At 36.9% G+C, this 17,655-nt stretch overlaps 1 protein-coding gene across 1 annotated transcript; it reads left to right on the plus strand.

Moving 5' to 3' along the window:
* The first annotated feature begins 1,606 nt into the window (after positions 1 to 1,606).
* On the plus strand, positions 1,607 to 11,597 carry LOC140746414 (uncharacterized). The gene is made up of 6 exons (XM_073078549.1): positions 1,607 to 1,789; positions 8,415 to 8,557; positions 9,046 to 9,774; positions 9,869 to 10,135; positions 10,551 to 10,814; positions 11,328 to 11,597. The coding sequence occupies exons 2-6, from the start codon at positions 8,456 to 8,458 to the stop codon at positions 11,538 to 11,540; spliced, it is 1,575 nt and encodes a 524-aa protein (XP_072934650.1). The 5' UTR covers positions 1,607 to 1,789; positions 8,415 to 8,455; the 3' UTR covers positions 11,541 to 11,597.
* Positions 11,598 to 17,655: the final 6,058 nt, after the last annotated feature.

A 17,655-nucleotide genomic window follows, 5' to 3' on the forward strand; every position in this document is an offset into this window, starting at 1 on the left:
AGCCAGTGATATTTAAATTCTAATACGCAAATAACTTCGAAATTGTGGGCTTTAGTTCTAAACTGAATTTAGTTTTATATTTTGTTTGCGTAGGAGGCTTTGTATGTGTTGGTACCTACGTCACAAGTCCTGTGTATGCTATTAATAGAAACGCGTTCACACGTTCACACCCGCTTAAATAGAGGGTAGAAAATATTATTATTCATTATTTCCTTTTTGACGGTATTTCCTTTGGTGTAGAAGAAAAGGTGAAAAAGAATCACACCTGAATTTGAACCCTGGACTCTCACAATTTAAATCTAAATACAACTATTGTCAACGCCTCTTATCTGTCGAATCTTATCGAATATTTTGTTAACCGAAGATCGAAATTCTATTTTTTTATAACATAGGAGAAGCAGACGACCGTGCAATGCGCCTGATGGTAAGTGGCCATGGCCATCTATAAACAAGCACATAAGACTAGATTACTTCAGGTCGGCCACAGATGCGCCGCTACCCCTGACGACTAAGCTGGAATGCCTCGGAAAAGTATGAAACCCTTACCATACCTTTTAAACCAGAACACAGCAGCACTTAACACTGCTGTTATTAGACAAAAATTTACAAATTTCAATCTTTAGTAGCTAAACTTGGATAGATAGATTATTAATAACGGGTGGTACACGAACTCACATACTCATGTTTATTTATTGACATTCTAGTGCATTGTATGTATGTGGTCCGCGGGGTTGCAGCCCCCAGCACGCATGCGTGACCTCCCCCGTCCCCGCTACCCCTGAGGCCCGGACACTAGGGGAACCATATCCAGGAATATTAAAAGACTTTTCCATTTTTATTTTTTACGTCTTTATAACATGTTCTAGGTTGAAGTGTATTTTTGTAAAATAGAAGTCATCATGAACATCAACAAGCCATTCCCCAATGCTGAGCACGGGTCTCCTCTCATAAGAGAAGGATTAGGCCATAGTCCACCGCGCTGACCAAGTGCGTATTGGTAGACTTCACATACCTTTGAGATTATTTATTTTATAAATCTCTCAGGTATGCAGGTTTCCTTACGATTTTTTGCTTCACCGTTTAGCAAGTGATAATTAATTTCGAATACGCACATAATTTTGAAAATTCAGAAGCCTAGGATTTGAAGCTCGGACCCCTCGATCGAGAGGCCCAGTTTCTTAACCACCAGGCTATCACTGCTTCAATATACATACAAATAGAAGTAGCAAACGATGCAATCTACCTGAAGGTATCACCGCCCATGTATGTTTCTAAAGAATTACATAAAGAATAGGGATTCTACCTGGATAGGTATAGTCCGCGTAATACCGCTAGTCCGCTCTGAATATAGAAATGAATTGCGTAATAGCAAATTGTATGACTACACCTGCTCGCAACAACTTCAGAGCGGACTAGTAGCTTGACGACCATACGTTGCCTTACTGAGGACGAATACTAAAAATAAAAAATAATTACCATTTGCACTTACTTCAAATTAACCACTTAAAGATCCAATTTGCAATATTAACTAATTTTGTCTCTATTTGAAAGGGATCAAATACATGGTCACCTTACGCACCCCAGCCTCTGTACTCAGTACCGACACACCTATCGAGCTGCTCGTCGTGTTATAAACAACCATAGACTCCCAAATATCATGAGTTACGATCACAACCATACCTCAGTTGTGTATGTTTTGTGAAAAAATCCTAAATTTAGACGTGTGTGGGAATAAGTGAAGTTAAACGTGATTGTGCTGTGTTTCAGTGGTGTCCTCAGTTGTAGAATGGTAAAGTGTTTTCTTCCTTTTTTTTTAAGTTACAGAAGTAGATCTAGGATATTGTCTGCCAGATGGTAAGCTTTAACTGCCGCCCAAGGACATTTAATCAACCTCAGATAGAGTCTCAACGAGGTCAGCACAGATGCGTTACCTCTTAGGACATTAAAATTCCTCTTACAAGTATGTCTCCCATTTTCCCCTTACCACATCCTTAAAAAAAACGAATAGGATGCAAAATGCGCGATAGACTTGTTATAATGCAAAAATAGTGCCTTCAGGGTTGACAAAAGGATACCTTTATAACTAGTACTTCATAGCGAGCAAAGCGTCATTTCTTTTATACAATGAAAGTGGTTGCAGTTCATTATAACTGTCGCTCACATCTGTAAGTGTAAGGCAAAGTAAAGAGAACATATAGCAGTTTATAAAGAAACATTATCAGATTTCGACCACATACTTGTTGGTTTCCCCAATAGCAAGCTAAACTGATTTTTAACTTTACCACCCTTTGTTGTTCACTCATAGCGTCCACCTTTTACTATCTCACTGTTGAGCACGGATCACCACTCCTAAAGAGGGCTTAAGGTCATAGTACACCGCTCTGGCCAAGTGTGCATAAATAAACTTCACACGTCTTTGAGAACCTTTTCTAAAGAAGTCAGACATATACATTTCCTCGGAATGTTTTCCTTCACCATTATATCATCATCATCTAAGGCGCTACAGCCACGCGTGGGCCTTGGCCTGGTCCAGAATATTTCTCCAGTCTGGTCTATTCCTGGCTCTCTCTTTCCATTTTGTCACGCCTAGAGTTTTCAGGTCCTGTTCAACTCCATCTAGCCACCTGAGTTTTGGCCTTCCACGATTTCTTCGCTCATCTGGTTTACCATTTAGTAGACGTTTGGGTACTCTCGTTTCACCCATTCTTTCTACATGTCCTGCCCATCGTAGGCGTCCAACTTTAATAACCTTGATAACGTTAGGCTCATCCTACATATGGTAGACCTCGTGGTTGCATCGAGTTCGCCAAACCCCATTTTCTTGCACTGCACTGAAAACACGTCTCAGGATTTTTCGTTCAAATACTAGTAATGAGTCCTCGTCTTTTTTGCTCAGACATTCAGACCGTATATCAATATCATTAATATACCATTATAGCACACGATAATTAATTTGTAATAGATACAAACTTAACTTTAAAACACCTTTTTCTATCTTCGTATCAACCCTTGTACCTACTGCCAAAGAGATAAAGTAAACACATGGGAAACTGGGGACACTTGATCCCCCCTTTTGTTTTTTGACCACTATTTGGTAAATATTGATCTGATTTTAGATATATTGGTACTGAAATACTTCATTGGCTATACTAAGTATAAAAGCTAATGATATCGGTATATAAATTTTGTAACCAGCTCACGAAAACTTTGTATAGGGAATGATACCATGTGTCCCATATGTATGTCCCCCCCCCCCTCTGGAACACTTGATCCTGAGGGAAATAAGTCTCCTATATTTTCATATGATACCAAAATGAAAAAAAGATGTTAAAATTGATTTATTCTATGAAACAGACGTTTAAAAACATAGATAATTTAAAACATAGATAGTTTAAAAGTGTTACTTACCCAAAATAAGTTTACTAACCAATTATTTAATCAAAATGAAAACTTACGAAAAATATTTTCCTGCGACACGAAACACACAATCATCCGCCATCTGCTTAAATATCAAATTGGACAAGAGTACCAAGTTTAGAAAGTTATAACGTATCATAGACAACCAATGTTGCCACAGTAAAATCATATAGCGTTCACAGAAGCTCTGTAAATCCAGTGTACCAAGTCTCCCGTAAGGATCAAGTGTCCCCAGTTTCCCCTATAGAACTGTAGACCAAGTATTGTCTATAGTAAAAAAAAAAACTATCCCTTTTTCACTTCAGAACAACTTATTACCAAGTGGTAATGAGTAGTGGATGACACTTTTGAGTCTATTTCCGATACTTATAAGTCTTATAACTTTTTTACGATAGGTTTCCTACCGTAAAGGTGTTGGAAACCGTATTTAAGTTATAAAAGAAGACTCTCGTAAATCTCTGCGGTTTTCGAGATATGTTATACCTTATCTTAGACCAAACGAACAAACAGACAGACCGACAGACGTACGGTTAAAATATTCAAAATGAAATAATCTTAAAAATATTTACCTTGCCTTGCTTATCTTGAAAACTATATCTAATAATAAATAGGTAGGAACTAACAATGATATACTGTATGGTATTATATATCAATTGAATACTAAATAAATATATTATTAACCTAAATATAATTTTAATACACAACAAAAACGATTTACATTTTGATCGAATAATTAACAAAATACTAGTTCATCTATTAAATCCAGTGTGTACCTACATTTTAAATAATAATTTCATTAATAATAAACTTACCTACTTACCTTCACTAGGTCTAAGTAGTTTTTGTTTAATCCTCTCTGGAAAGTTAACTTATTAGAAAACTCTGCTACAAAAAGCGTAATAAAAGAGAAAAGAGTGCCTCTTTTAAACTTCAGAACTCTAATTTTACTTTGTTACTTTATATTACTTACATTTTTATTACTTCTTACTAATTCAGTGCTTCATTTCAATCCTATGGCTAACTCGCATTAGCTACTATCGTGAGCGATAGTTGTGTGAGCTACCATTGTCGCTTAAGCTACTAAGTAGTCGCTTAGCCCGCTGTAGCTCGGCCGTCAAATTTGTTGTTTGAGCAACCGACGAACAGAACATTATTGTTTTTTTTTTTTTCGAAAAATCTGTCCAAAGGCGATTATCTACGCATGTATATAATGCTGTCTCATATATTGTTTTATATGTTGCTTATACTTGGTGTACAAATAAAGAATATGATGTTGTTGTTGCTGTATATATATATAAATGCATAAGCTTCTAATAAACAGTCGTGCTGCTTTTAACAGTCACGTTAACGTTAACTATTAATCGTATTTAATAATAAAAAATACCAGTTGTTTACGTGATAGTAAACAATAGGTTATCAGCCTAAGTTAATATGATTTAAAACTATTTTCCTAACCAGATTTTTTAACTATAAATCTCTCGCTTCTAGCCGATTTATAGTTAAAAAGTCTGGTTTGCGTACCAAGGGTTGCAAATCACAGTTTTTGTCAAGTATTTACCAAACAAATGCGTTCTTTGTCAGCCGCTTCGGGTTTTGTAATTTTAATACGATTTACACTTTTTTACACAATGTTTTTGCAATTTTCGTATTTGTTATTTTACTTTAGGTTGCACTTGAATCACCAAATTTATTGTTTTTTTTTTTTATGAAAGACCAAAACCAATAAAATGTTGAAGGAAAACATTCCCCGAATGAAGAAGTCACAGTATTCTAACTGTACGAAACCCTATTAATTTTTCACGTAGTACGACCCTAAAATAAAGTTCACTGAGAAGCAATTTCAAATTGCATTTATTATTTACCAGGCGCATCAGATATGCAATGCTTTGGGTAATATTTAGGAATCTCAACTCTCCTGAAATGGCAGCGAGTCTCCAGTAATAATAGATAACCTGCCAGGCTCCTGGGACGCAATAATTACTGGTTTTCTAAAATTTTATATTTTCAAAATTAAAAATCTTATATATAAAATTCTCGTGTCACAATGTTAGTTAACGTACTCCTCCGAAACGGCTTTACCGATTTTCACCAAATTTTACATGCTTATTCAGTAGGTCTGAGATTCGGCTACTATCTATTTTTCATACCCCTAAGTGATAAGAATTGTTCACCCTTAACATTTTTGTATTTATATGGCAACACAGTCAGCTAGTATTTCTATAAAACAGAGTTACGAGTAGGTATCAGGATATTTCTATAGATATGGTGTTCTTTTAATAATTTTGTAGTAAAAAAAAACGTTCATATAAGTATATAGGTGCTGATCAAATGCAACGGAAATATTTCTTTAAAAATTTAAATATCTAGTAGTCAGTAATTTCCAAATATTGATTACCTATATGATATACGAGTATTAAGCAGTGATAGCCTAGTGGTTAAGAAACGCGGCCTCTCGATCGAGGGGTCCGAGGTTCAAATCCCAGGCACGCACCTCTGATTTTCAAAAATTATGTGCGTATTAGAAATTAATTATCACTTGCTTAAACGGTGGAGGAAAACATCGTGAGGAAACCTGCATACCTGAGAGATTTATATAAAAAAAAAAAAATCTCAAAGGTATGTGAAGTCTACCAATACGCACTTGGCCAGCGCGGTGGACTATGGCCTTATCCTTCTCATTATGAGAGGAGACCCGTGCCCAGCAGTGGGACAGTAATGGGTTGATGATGATGATGATGATGATACGAGTATTAGGCATTTGATAGATTTAATATTAATAATGGATGTAAATCAATTATTATTAATCAAAGAGTATTAGACATTTGATAGATTTACTATTAATAATAATAGATGTAAATCAATTATTATTAATCAAAGAGTATTAGACATTTGATAGATTTACTATTAATAATAGATGTAAATCAATTATTGTTAATCAAAGAGTATTAGACATTTGATAGATTTACTATTAATAATAATAGATGTAAATCAATTATTGTTAATCAAAGAGTATTAGACATTTGATAGATTTACTATTAATAATAGATGTAAATCAATTATTGTTAATCAAAGAGTATTAGACATTTGATAGATTTACTATTAATAATAGATGTAAATCAATTATTGTTAATCAAAGAGTATTAGACATTTGATAGATTTAATATTAATAATGGATGTAAATCAATTATTGTTAATCAAAGAGTATTAGACATTTGATAGATTTAATATTAATAATGGATGTAAATCAATTATTATTAATCAAAGAGTATTAGACATTTGATAGATTTACTATTAATAATAGATGTAAATCAATTATTGTTAATCAAAGAGTATTAGACATTTGATAGATTTAATATTAATAATGGATGTAAATCAAAGCAAAGTTGCGTATGGTCGATAAATAGTGGTTAAATTTCAGGCGCTTCACTATATAACATCATTAGCAATGTCGGACTAAGAGCTTATACACAAAACTGCGATGCGTCGTCGCATCGTAAAAAATTGCGAGCTTTCTCAACGCATCGCAAGAACTTGCGAATTGATTCGCATCGCGCAGTGGTTGTTGTTGGTCACCCTGGGAGACGCTATGCCGCACGATATCGCATCGCAGCAATTCGTGTTGCAATTTTCTGCGTTGCGAATTCGCATCGCGTCGCATCGCAGTTTTGTGTACGAGCCCTAAAGTCTCTACTAACTAACTATCCGACGGAGGCCCGGGGCGGAAAATTGAATGGGGCCGCCAGTGTAAAAAGTTGATTTGATTTTACAAAATTACAAATGTATAGACTTATTCACCAACAAATACGTATAATTCCGGCAACCCTCTTTTCGCTGATTTATACGCATTACTCAGATTGTTTGGTTCTGAAGGCTTTTTTTTAGCAACTGTGTTTAGGGGCCTCCCAGGATCAGGGGTCGTGGCAGACCGCCTCCTCCGGCCTACCGATTAGTCCGCTAGAGCTCGTTAGACCACCGGTTACTGTTATTATCATAAGATATAGACATTGTAAAAGACCCACAGAGAGAGAGAGAGAGATTGTATCAGTGGCTTAAATCCGTTGGTTTGAGAAACCATGTCTAGGTGTAGGAAAATAAGGACCACAAGTCACAAGTTTATTCCAGCTAAAAGGAAGAATCCTCTGTGATTCGACTCCGGTGGCACCAATACTACACTTAGCCTAATAACAGCGTTATTGTGTTATAGCTTAGTTCTAGCTTGTAAGGGAGACATACTTTCCAGCAATGGATTCCAGCTTAGTCCTCAGGGGGAACGGTGCACCTGTGGCAGACCTCGGACATATTATTTGGGGTTGATTACAGATGTCCATGAGTGTCAGTAGCCACTTACCATCAGGTGGACTGCATACTCTAAAACTACTCTATTTAAAGAAGCAGAATAAGTTTTTTTATTTTTTACAATACATAGATCTCACTTTTGTGTAGATCGCAATTTTGTGTAGTTACGTAGCCGTCACAGTTACGGAAGGTCCCGTCAATTCTGCGAAACACGATCGCAACTAGGGCGGAAAGGTTCGACACAAGTTACTCGTACCTATCGTTCTATCGGAAGCTGCAGACAACCGTATCCGCTCGCGTACATCATTAAATATCTTCTAAGTTCACATTCAATATGTAGCGTTCTGCGACGACACGCGAATGCAACTGAAAACCGCTCTATTCTCAACTACGTCGTCAATCCATTACTGTCTCACTGCTGGGCACGAATCTCTCAGAATGAGAAGGATTAGGTCAAAATCCGCCATGCCAGTCAAGTGCATAAGTATTGATAGATTTCACAAACCCTTGAGAACTTTTTTAAGATCTCTAAGGAATACAGGTCTTTTCGCCATGTTTTCGTTCACTGTTAAATAAAATGATAAATAATTTCTAACACGCGCATAACTTTGAAAAATCAGAAGATGTTTGAACCTCGGTCCCCTCGCTCGAGAAGCCGAGGCCAACCAGTAGACATTGATTACCTTCTTTCTTTTATGCAGGTAGCAAGCGTGGTGGGCGGTAGGTAGCGGCAGATGATCGTATGGGCAGCCTACCGGACCTGACGGAGCGCACCCGGCCCCCGGCCGTCCGCACCGCCACCCGGACCATCTCCGATCCGCACCGGAACCGGACTATCATCGAGGTAAATAAAATACATCCACCAGTTTTTAACCTAGTGTTGTATAGATGACACCTTTAGGGCCACCTTAGACGCGCCGCAGACTTCCTCATCGTGCGTCTGCAGCCCACCGCGCGTGTAACAATCCTTTACACGTGCAAACGCCTATGGCGCTGAACAAACTATGTAATTACTGTACAGTAAAAAGTGCCAAATTATTCAATACAACATGTTCTCTTGTCGAATCGCTATAAATGCCGCTAGATGAAAGTAGTCAATGTCAAATAGTGTAGAAATTGAAGCAACAACACGATTTGAAATTTGAATACATTTTGCTCAAGTGTGTAGTTTGCTCAAGTGTGTACTTTTTCACGCTAGATTTTTATACTATTTGATCAAGTATCGTAATAGGTTTTTGAAATACTTATTGACATGTAATTAAGGACCATATTAAAAAATATCACATTGACGTTATTTATATCTTCTTCGTAACAAAAATATTTTCTTTTCAGATACCTGTAAGCACAATTTACAAGAAAGAATGGCCGTGGAGGAAGCCGAAAGTCCCTCTGAAGGTGGCGATGCCGCCCGTGCCCAACCGGAGACGAGACTCCGCGACGTCCTCCATCGGAGCCGCCTCCGTCCGTCGCCTGATCACCCGCCAACCCCCCCAAGTGCCCAAACCTATCGTTCGACGCTTCACGCTCCTCTGTGTCGCGAACGGTCTCTGCTCCACGGCTCTGCTGCCCTTCACAGCCTTCGCCGGCGCCGAGGCAGGCGCGATGCCCCTCGCTACCATGCACGCCTTAGCAGCCGTCATCGCTCCCTTCTCCTCTCAAATCCTCCAAAAGACTGGTGCAAGAGTTATTGTAACCCTAGGATACATTTTGATCTGTTTTCTATTAGTGGCGCATGCGATGGCAACTCCTCTATCAGTTCTTCTTCTGCTGTACGGTGTTTGTGGCATCACTCTGTCCCCTCTCTCGCTGGCACTGACTACTTCAGCGACGTCGTTGGCGCAAGCTGCAGGCGATGAGGGGCGGCGGAAAGTGGCGCTGCGGAGGGCCTTGCGAGGTCTACGTGCTTCTCAAGACTTCGGCTTGGTTTTCGGATCGTTGCTGCTGGGCGCAGCGTTGATGTTCTGGCCAGAAAACCAGCCGATGGTGCAGCTGAATGTGTCGTCGAATGTCACTGTGCCAAGGTGGCCACCTCCGGAAGAGTTTTCGGATGATGACTATGAGGTAAGCTTAAATTACTGACAATTTAGTTCAAAACTTTCAGGATTAATTTTGGAAGAAAATTTGTGCTTACTGTTCTATGTATAAATATTTCCAGGAGCAGACATGCGGCGCAGCTGGATGTCCAGACGTGCAGCCGTTAGCCAGCGCAGCACTGAGTGCAGTAGGCAAACGGGCGCTGATAGCCGCGTGGGCCACGCTGGCAGGGGCAGCTGCCGCGCTTGCCGCGTACGGCGCCGCGTCAACGCCCTCCCCACCACCTGATGCTCGATCACTGTACAGGGACCCGAGAGCCATCCTCGGCGCACCTATGGGCTTGTTTATTGGTCTTCAGCAAGGATTTATATGCACGTCTTATGTTAAGGCAAGGATCTTACAGTCGTTACGGCAATAGTAGAAGAATGCAGTATTGTGTAGAATTAACAAAGTGACCTACCTACTATGTAACTTTACCTTTTTGACCTTGCTATGTAACTTTGAAGATTTTCATTTAACTGCGGTGGTATTTTTGGTTTTTGACAAACTTCCAATCTTTTCTAAAGTAACTAAAAATTAAAGCAATAAAAACGTGATAACTTCAGTACTGTCATATACAAACCACCTTTGAAATGCAAATGGCAATAACACGGATGTGACTGTCAGCCTCATAAACTTAAAACTTGAGCTAATTGACTATGTATGTAAGCTTTGCAAATCAAAAAAAAAACTTAACCACTACCACATAAAATATATTAGCTTAATGTTTTTGCCAGTGCTCAAGTGTATGCCCCTATTTACAGTGGTACGGCGTGTGCGTCGGCGGCTGGGAATGCGCATGGCGTGCGCTGTGCGGAGCGGGCGCGTTACAGGCGCTAGCAGCGGGCACGCTGAGCATGGCGGCGGCGCGCGGCAAACGCTGGGCGCTCGCTGCAGGCGGCGCGGCGGCGCACGCAGCGTTGTTACTTGCTTTGTTACGTTGGCGAGCGGCGAGGACAGACTTGGCACTGCCGGCAGTTGCTGCGGCCGCGTGGGGTGCCATTGCTGCGCTATGGGACGTATTGCAGGTAGGTAACAAAAATACCAAGAAGTTAGAACTCTTTATTGTTCAATTCCGGCAATACTAACACTTGAGTATGGTAGGGGCGAGTGCTAACTACCATACTACGCTTCGACGTCGTAAATAAAAAATGCGTGGCTCTGTTATTATTCAGATATAAAAATTAATACCTGCCACAACAGAACCGTTGCATTGACATTTTACCATTACACCACGTAACTACTTTTTTGAATATTTACAACCAGGTCCATATATAACAGGGTTACACAAAACTGATCACTTCGTGAGAATAAGATAATCGATTCATATTTAACTCAGCTGACATCCGCAACCTTCCACCGAAACACAAGAACTGCTTCACAATAAAAATAGGTATGGCAAAAGTACCTAAGTAAGTAAGTAACTAAGTAACGAGTAGGGTTCGGCCGGGGCGAACCCTACTCGTTAGAACGACCGTTTCGGTCACTTACTGCAACAAAAGTACTGACTGTTCAGACCCTATTTAAACCCTTATTTTCAGACAGGGATATGCGTCGGCGGCGCTGGCTGGCGCGGTCCATGGTCGCTCACATTAGGCGCACGACACGCGGGGCTGGCACTCGCGTGCGCCGCGCGGCTCGCGCTCTGCGTGCGAGCGCAGCTTGCAGCCCTCGCGCTAGCACTCGTCGCGGCGCTCGCGTCACACGCGGCGCTAGAACTGCGGCTACGACGCGACGCCCGACCGCGCTCCTAGCGACGCGACTCGCGTGACGTGAACGAACTAAAGTTAATAAGAGCTTCCGACACGCAGTGACTATTATAAACTACACTAAATATTCAGTCATCCATTACATGTTAAAAAGATAAGAACTCAATATTGCTTAAGTAAAGGTTATATTATTAATATTTTAATACTAACGGTGAAATCATCCCTTTAAAAATTCTGGGTAAAAAGACCCGAGACCCAAATTGTTTATGTCAACTCTCTCTTTCCTATACAATGTGACTGTCGTATACCTAAGTTATTATTAGATGTATAATAAAAGTAATATCTGGATTAATACTTGAAATTGGGTCAGTGGCGTAGCAGGGATTCAAACTGCTGCCGCGCTGGCGCTGGCGCTCCTCGCGGCGCTCGCGTCACACGCGGCGCTAGAACTGCGGCTGCGACGCGACGCAAGACCGCGCTCCTAGCGACGCGACTCGCGTGACGTGAACGAACTAAAGTTAATAAGAGCTTCCGACACGCAGTGATTAAACTAAGTATTCGGTCATCCATTACATGTTAAAAAGATAAGAACTCAATATTGATTAATACTAACGGTGAAATGATCCCTTTAAAAATTCTGTGTAAAAAGACCCGAGACCCAAATTGCTTATGTCAACTCTCTCTATCCTATATAATCAACACTGTGACTGTCGTATACTTCCTTAAGTTATTATTATATTTAAGTAGTGTCTGGATTGATACTTGAAATTGAGTCAGTGGCGTAGCGTGGATTCCAACTGCTCATAGCAGAGGTTAAATTTGGCGTCATCTGGAAATAGGTCGGCAAAAAGCTTCCAAAAGCGCAAAAAGTGCCGCCAGGCTGCTCCTGGACCCAGGCCACTTGCCGCCCAGGACACTACGCCTACTCAAAATATAAAAATAAACTTTATTATAATGATATCCTTGTGATCCATGTATTCAGGAACATTAGATAATTATGGGATAAAACTAGTCTATATTTCACCTTGTAACATTCTCTATTAACGTGAATGAACTTTAAGATTATCTGGAACAAAATTCGTTCTGATGTCTCCTAAATAATGAGCTAAAATTAGCAGACATTTTAATATCACCGTCATATATTTGTTTTTTATTTACTTATTTATGTATTAAGCCCACTTACACGTTTAAAACTTCACTTATACGTAAAAATAACTTAAGCTCTTCAATTTTGTAATTTCCTTGTTAAATAAATATCTTGAACTGACGTATTGATGTAAAAATAAATAATAATAATTATATTGCAAAATAGTAGTGCCCTATACAGGGATATTTTATTATAAATTCAACTGTTATGTACATAATTCTTATTATCTAGGACCTATAAATGTTATACTAATTCCTAACTTTCATGTACCACATAACACGGTATCTATCTAAAGTGTTTAAGGGCCAAAGCAGACGGTACTTTTAGCATCGGCGATCGACGTTTTAGCTGGTTTTCAAAAGGTAGCGATTGAAACGCTACGCCCCGTACACGTTTTAACGCCAGTCGCAATTTCTAATGGTACCTCCGGGAACTACACGCAAACGTACGCACGTAACGCGACGCAATAAATACAGTCGCTAAATCGCGTTTTTGATACTGCGTTCATACGCCGGTCGTCAAAATGACGCCACGACGCAATCCTCACAACGCGAATTGGCGATGCTAATAGAAGTATGTCTGCTATGATCATAAACTACTACAATTTACTGTCAATTTTAGCTGTTAAATGCATGGAACTGTAAAATATTTGTACTCAATCTGATCTCTTTTAAAATTGATTTCGACTAATACTTTGATGAATCGCGTGTAATCTATATATCGAATTTATTCTTCTCCTTCTTGCCTGTATTTTTATACTAATAACAGACAAACAGTTTTAATTTTATTTACGTGCATATGTATAGTTTGGAACAATAACTCCTGAACATTACCTATTTAACCAATAAGTAAACTTACTTCTTTATCAGTATATCTTTCTCCTAATGTACTAAACTTTTGCATTTAGCACGTAAGGAAATTAATATACCTATTTGGTGTTTTATAAGTAAAAAGACTTGAATATAATTGCATAGATAATTTCTCACACTATTCTGTACCTCTTGTGGTTAAAGGTTTAAATAAATTGAGCATATCAGAACTCACATCATAAATTAATTATATTTACAAATTTGTAAAATTCCATAACAGATTAATACTGCTAGGTATCATTTGTCTACAGAAGTTACCATAGACAAAGGAACTAGATATACTCCTAATGATATATTTTGCTCCTTTTACAAACAGCCGATTTTGTTTTTCTTTTTGTTTCTTAAATCTTGACTATGGAGCATAGAGTAGTATACTAATCTATGCTATGGAGGAATAAATCATGTAATCTAACTTTAAAAAAATCTACGGTTTTTTTATTAAGTAATATTCGATTTTTTTAGTTATTTTGTCTATTTGAGGAGCAAATAATATTCACTCTACTTAATTTTAAGATGGAGTGTCCTTGTAACTGAATACAGATTTCAAAAGAGTTTCAAAAATCTACATATTTTTCTTCATTCCATTTTATAGTTACGTTAATACAGCAGCTTTATATCTTTGTTACAAGAAAGCCTTACTATAAGGACTATTTGCTACTTTTTTATCCTACTGCGGAGGGTAATGTATTTCCAGTGTATGTATGAAGAATTATATTATCTGTCTTTGGTACGCCCAGTAGCCCAAACGGCTTGAAGGGTTTAAACATATTTATTATGAGGTGTCGTTGGATTCGTCTAAATTGTGGGAGTGACATTGGCTATATTTTTAAGCTGTCGGTGTTTTGTTTTTAATATCTTTCTTGTTTAAAGTTAGTGCGATGGAGATGTAAGTGAATATAATATAATTGGAATATAAATAATGAATATCATAGGCTGTAAATGTTTGTGTAAAAATGTTTATGTGTCAATGTTCGTATTAGAATATCTTTGTACCTAAATGAAAAATAAAATATTGATTGTTAATTACGGTTGTGTATTTATTTACTTAGTATTTTTTTATTTCTATTTAGAAAGCTTACGTTCGGACCGGAGAAAATGTAAAATCCACGTTGAAAGTATTTCACGCTGCCAGTAATTCCTACTTGTTTAAAAATCAAATATATCTAAACATGAAATTATTATATTTTTCAAAAATAAATATCTTACTTCTACTTGTAGTAATACTTCAAGGTACTACTTCTTTTACTTCAGTACTTCTTTACTTCTTTTAGTTCAGGGGTTGTAGTAGTACTACTTCTTTTTTCAGAGTGTCCTAATGAGGTGCTAGAAAATTTGAAAGAAAAAAGGGCAGGAAATGAAACTACATTATAACATTAACATGTTTTATTTCAAGAATGTTTTACAACTAATATATGTGGCTGTAGGGGCGATAGACGATAGCGATTTACGTCAATAATTATTACCATTCAATTATCACACAAAAATACACAAATACGCACATTACATTCCTTGAATAAAATAATAATAATAGTATTTTAAAGATATTTTCTTAGCATTATATTTGAAAATTAGTTAAATGTTAACTTAAATTAACTAAAAGTAAATAAATAAATTTTGATTGAACTTATAATCAATAAGTAGTAAAAAGTATCAACATAGAATACTGAATTTTGAGATTCCGCAAAATGGCGACTAAACATTCTCGTTTGAGTTGACTAATAAATATCGTTAAAAACCAAGTGTAGTCTATATCTTGGGCGTCTACTTCCCTTGCACTTCCCTCAAAATCTATGTGATTTTTATTAGCGCTATAAAGAGCACACGCTGAGTTATCACGAATCAAATGGAGTGCCAAATTCCCTAGAGGATTTGCGCAAAAGACATTTGCGCTCGGGCGCGCGAGAAATCATTGAGAATGTGCAACCGCCATTAACATTTTATTTTTATATTTTTAATTAACAATTAAATTTTAATCTATATCCACAACAGCCCCATACAATTACCTAATTGAATAAATACATAGACAAACATAGCTTACAGGCCCACACAAATCCGATTCTAGCCTTTATCGCGTGCGAATAAAGACTAAACCGTCGTGTAGTTCTAACAGCTGTAACATAGTCGATAAACGCTATAATTATAGTCTGTGCCAATCAAATTCTCTAAACATGGCGTATTTTCTAAAATAATACAAAAAAAAAGAGAAATATAATCACGTCATATTTCTATTGAAGCATTTTCATTAGTTTATGATAGATCAGCTGGTATATTACTGGCAACCCCAAAGATTTAAAAGCATTCGATGCTAATATTGTGCGGAATATAAAGAAATTCTGTGTGATGTTATATTTTCAGATTTCAGTGAAACATATAAACATTTACTTTTCTTTTTCTTATTTGAGGTTCCCAATTGCATTGGTCTTAAGCTGCTATGACATTATTATTTTACAAATTTTAAACTAAGTTTCAAATAGTTTTTCTAAGTTAGTAATTTTGGATGTTTCCTAAATCAAAGCTTTCTATCGTTTATTACAAATTACAAAGTTTCTAAGGACAGTTTAGGCAGACTTACAATTCCTTATTGTCATATTTAGAAAATACAATTGACTCAGAAAAGTGTAATCCTAAAACACCGTCAGCGAGTGATGGATTTTGCTGTAGGAACTTTGAAATTAAAAATTATTATTTTATTTTTGTCTAACAAGTGGAACTTCATCACATGTTAATAAAATTATTATTTTTATTCACATCATTATTGGAGATTCACATTCAGTAAAATTTTCGCACATTTCTCCTTCCTAAAATTTTCTCTTCTTAGGTAGTTTTTATTATAGCAACATTGTGACTATAAGAAGTCTATGGATGATAAAAACATCGCCAACCCATAGACAACAATATTCTACACACCCTAAATTTTTCCAGTGTTGCCAACGCCGTCATTGGTTTACCCACCTAAATGCCCTCCTCTAAACTCCTCCCTAAATCAAACCACTATATTTTTAACAATAACCAATTGTTTCATTAACAATATAATCAAATAAAGTTTCATTTTTCAAGCCTCTAGTGTAAGTATACTTAAAATGTTTATATATTTCTAAATAAGACTAAAACCACCATCACCCGCTGACCCTAGTCGATATTATTGTCTGGCTACATTTTTCTTAAACCGACAACATCTATAAGAAATGGGCAAAGTGTATGTAATATATTAAAATATATACATAGATAAATACATATAAATATACACACTGCTTCGAAATATGGCTAGGTTTATAACTTTATAACGGTTTTTTTTATCGAAATTATTAAAACCGCTATTCAACACTAGAATCTGTTTTCATATTCGATTTTTTCTTCATATCAGAGTGTAATTAATGCAACTTTAGTTGCTTCTAGTTGTAACTTTGGAAAATTGTATATTTTAAAGATTAAAAATAAAACAAACTTGTTAGATACAATTTGTACGAAGTAAAGATCATACGCAATTCTTAAGGACTAAGATAGAACGTCTCATGTATTTATTTTCAGTATAATCGTTAGCCGATTCGGTTACACGTAGAGTCATTGGCGTGCCTCGATGGAATTTTTTTAGAAAATTGTAAAGAAAACAAATGAACGTTTAGGGTAAATCAGCACCTAAAATACAAAAACTAATTAGCTCTGGTTACATTCAAAAGCTAATTTCCTGTCTAAATTTCTCTATTAGAGTTACTAAATGGGCCAAAATAATAAAAAGTTCAAAACGCGTGATTTCACAATAAATCTTTGGATGCCTAAAAATCAATGTTATCGCATTTCTTATAACATTTTGCCCATTTCCGTTTTAATAATTACCAAAAACAGAAACTGATGCATTGTATACGCAGGAAGAGTTTTTCGAAATCCGGTCGAGTTGATAAATTAATAATAAAAATAGAACCAAGTAATGTTGTGATTTAAAGAAGAAAGTAAATTAATATAATTCGCGTCATAATTCGAAACTAGGTACGAAAAAGACGTGTAGTAAAATATATATATTTTTACACATAAAGAACGAACCTAATGTAAGGTAATGAATACAAAAGACGAACCAAAAAATATACTTACGATTATTATTCTTTCATAATAGGTATTATAATATTATCAATTATTAAAAAACATTCCA

The sequence above is a fragment of the Epargyreus clarus genome, unplaced genomic scaffold (assembly GCF_041222505.1).
Source record: "Epargyreus clarus isolate Ecla_fem2 unplaced genomic scaffold, WU_Ecla_fem_2.2 ptg000012l, whole genome shotgun sequence".
In the NCBI taxonomy this organism is placed as follows: Eukaryota; Metazoa; Arthropoda; class Insecta; order Lepidoptera; family Hesperiidae; genus Epargyreus; species Epargyreus clarus.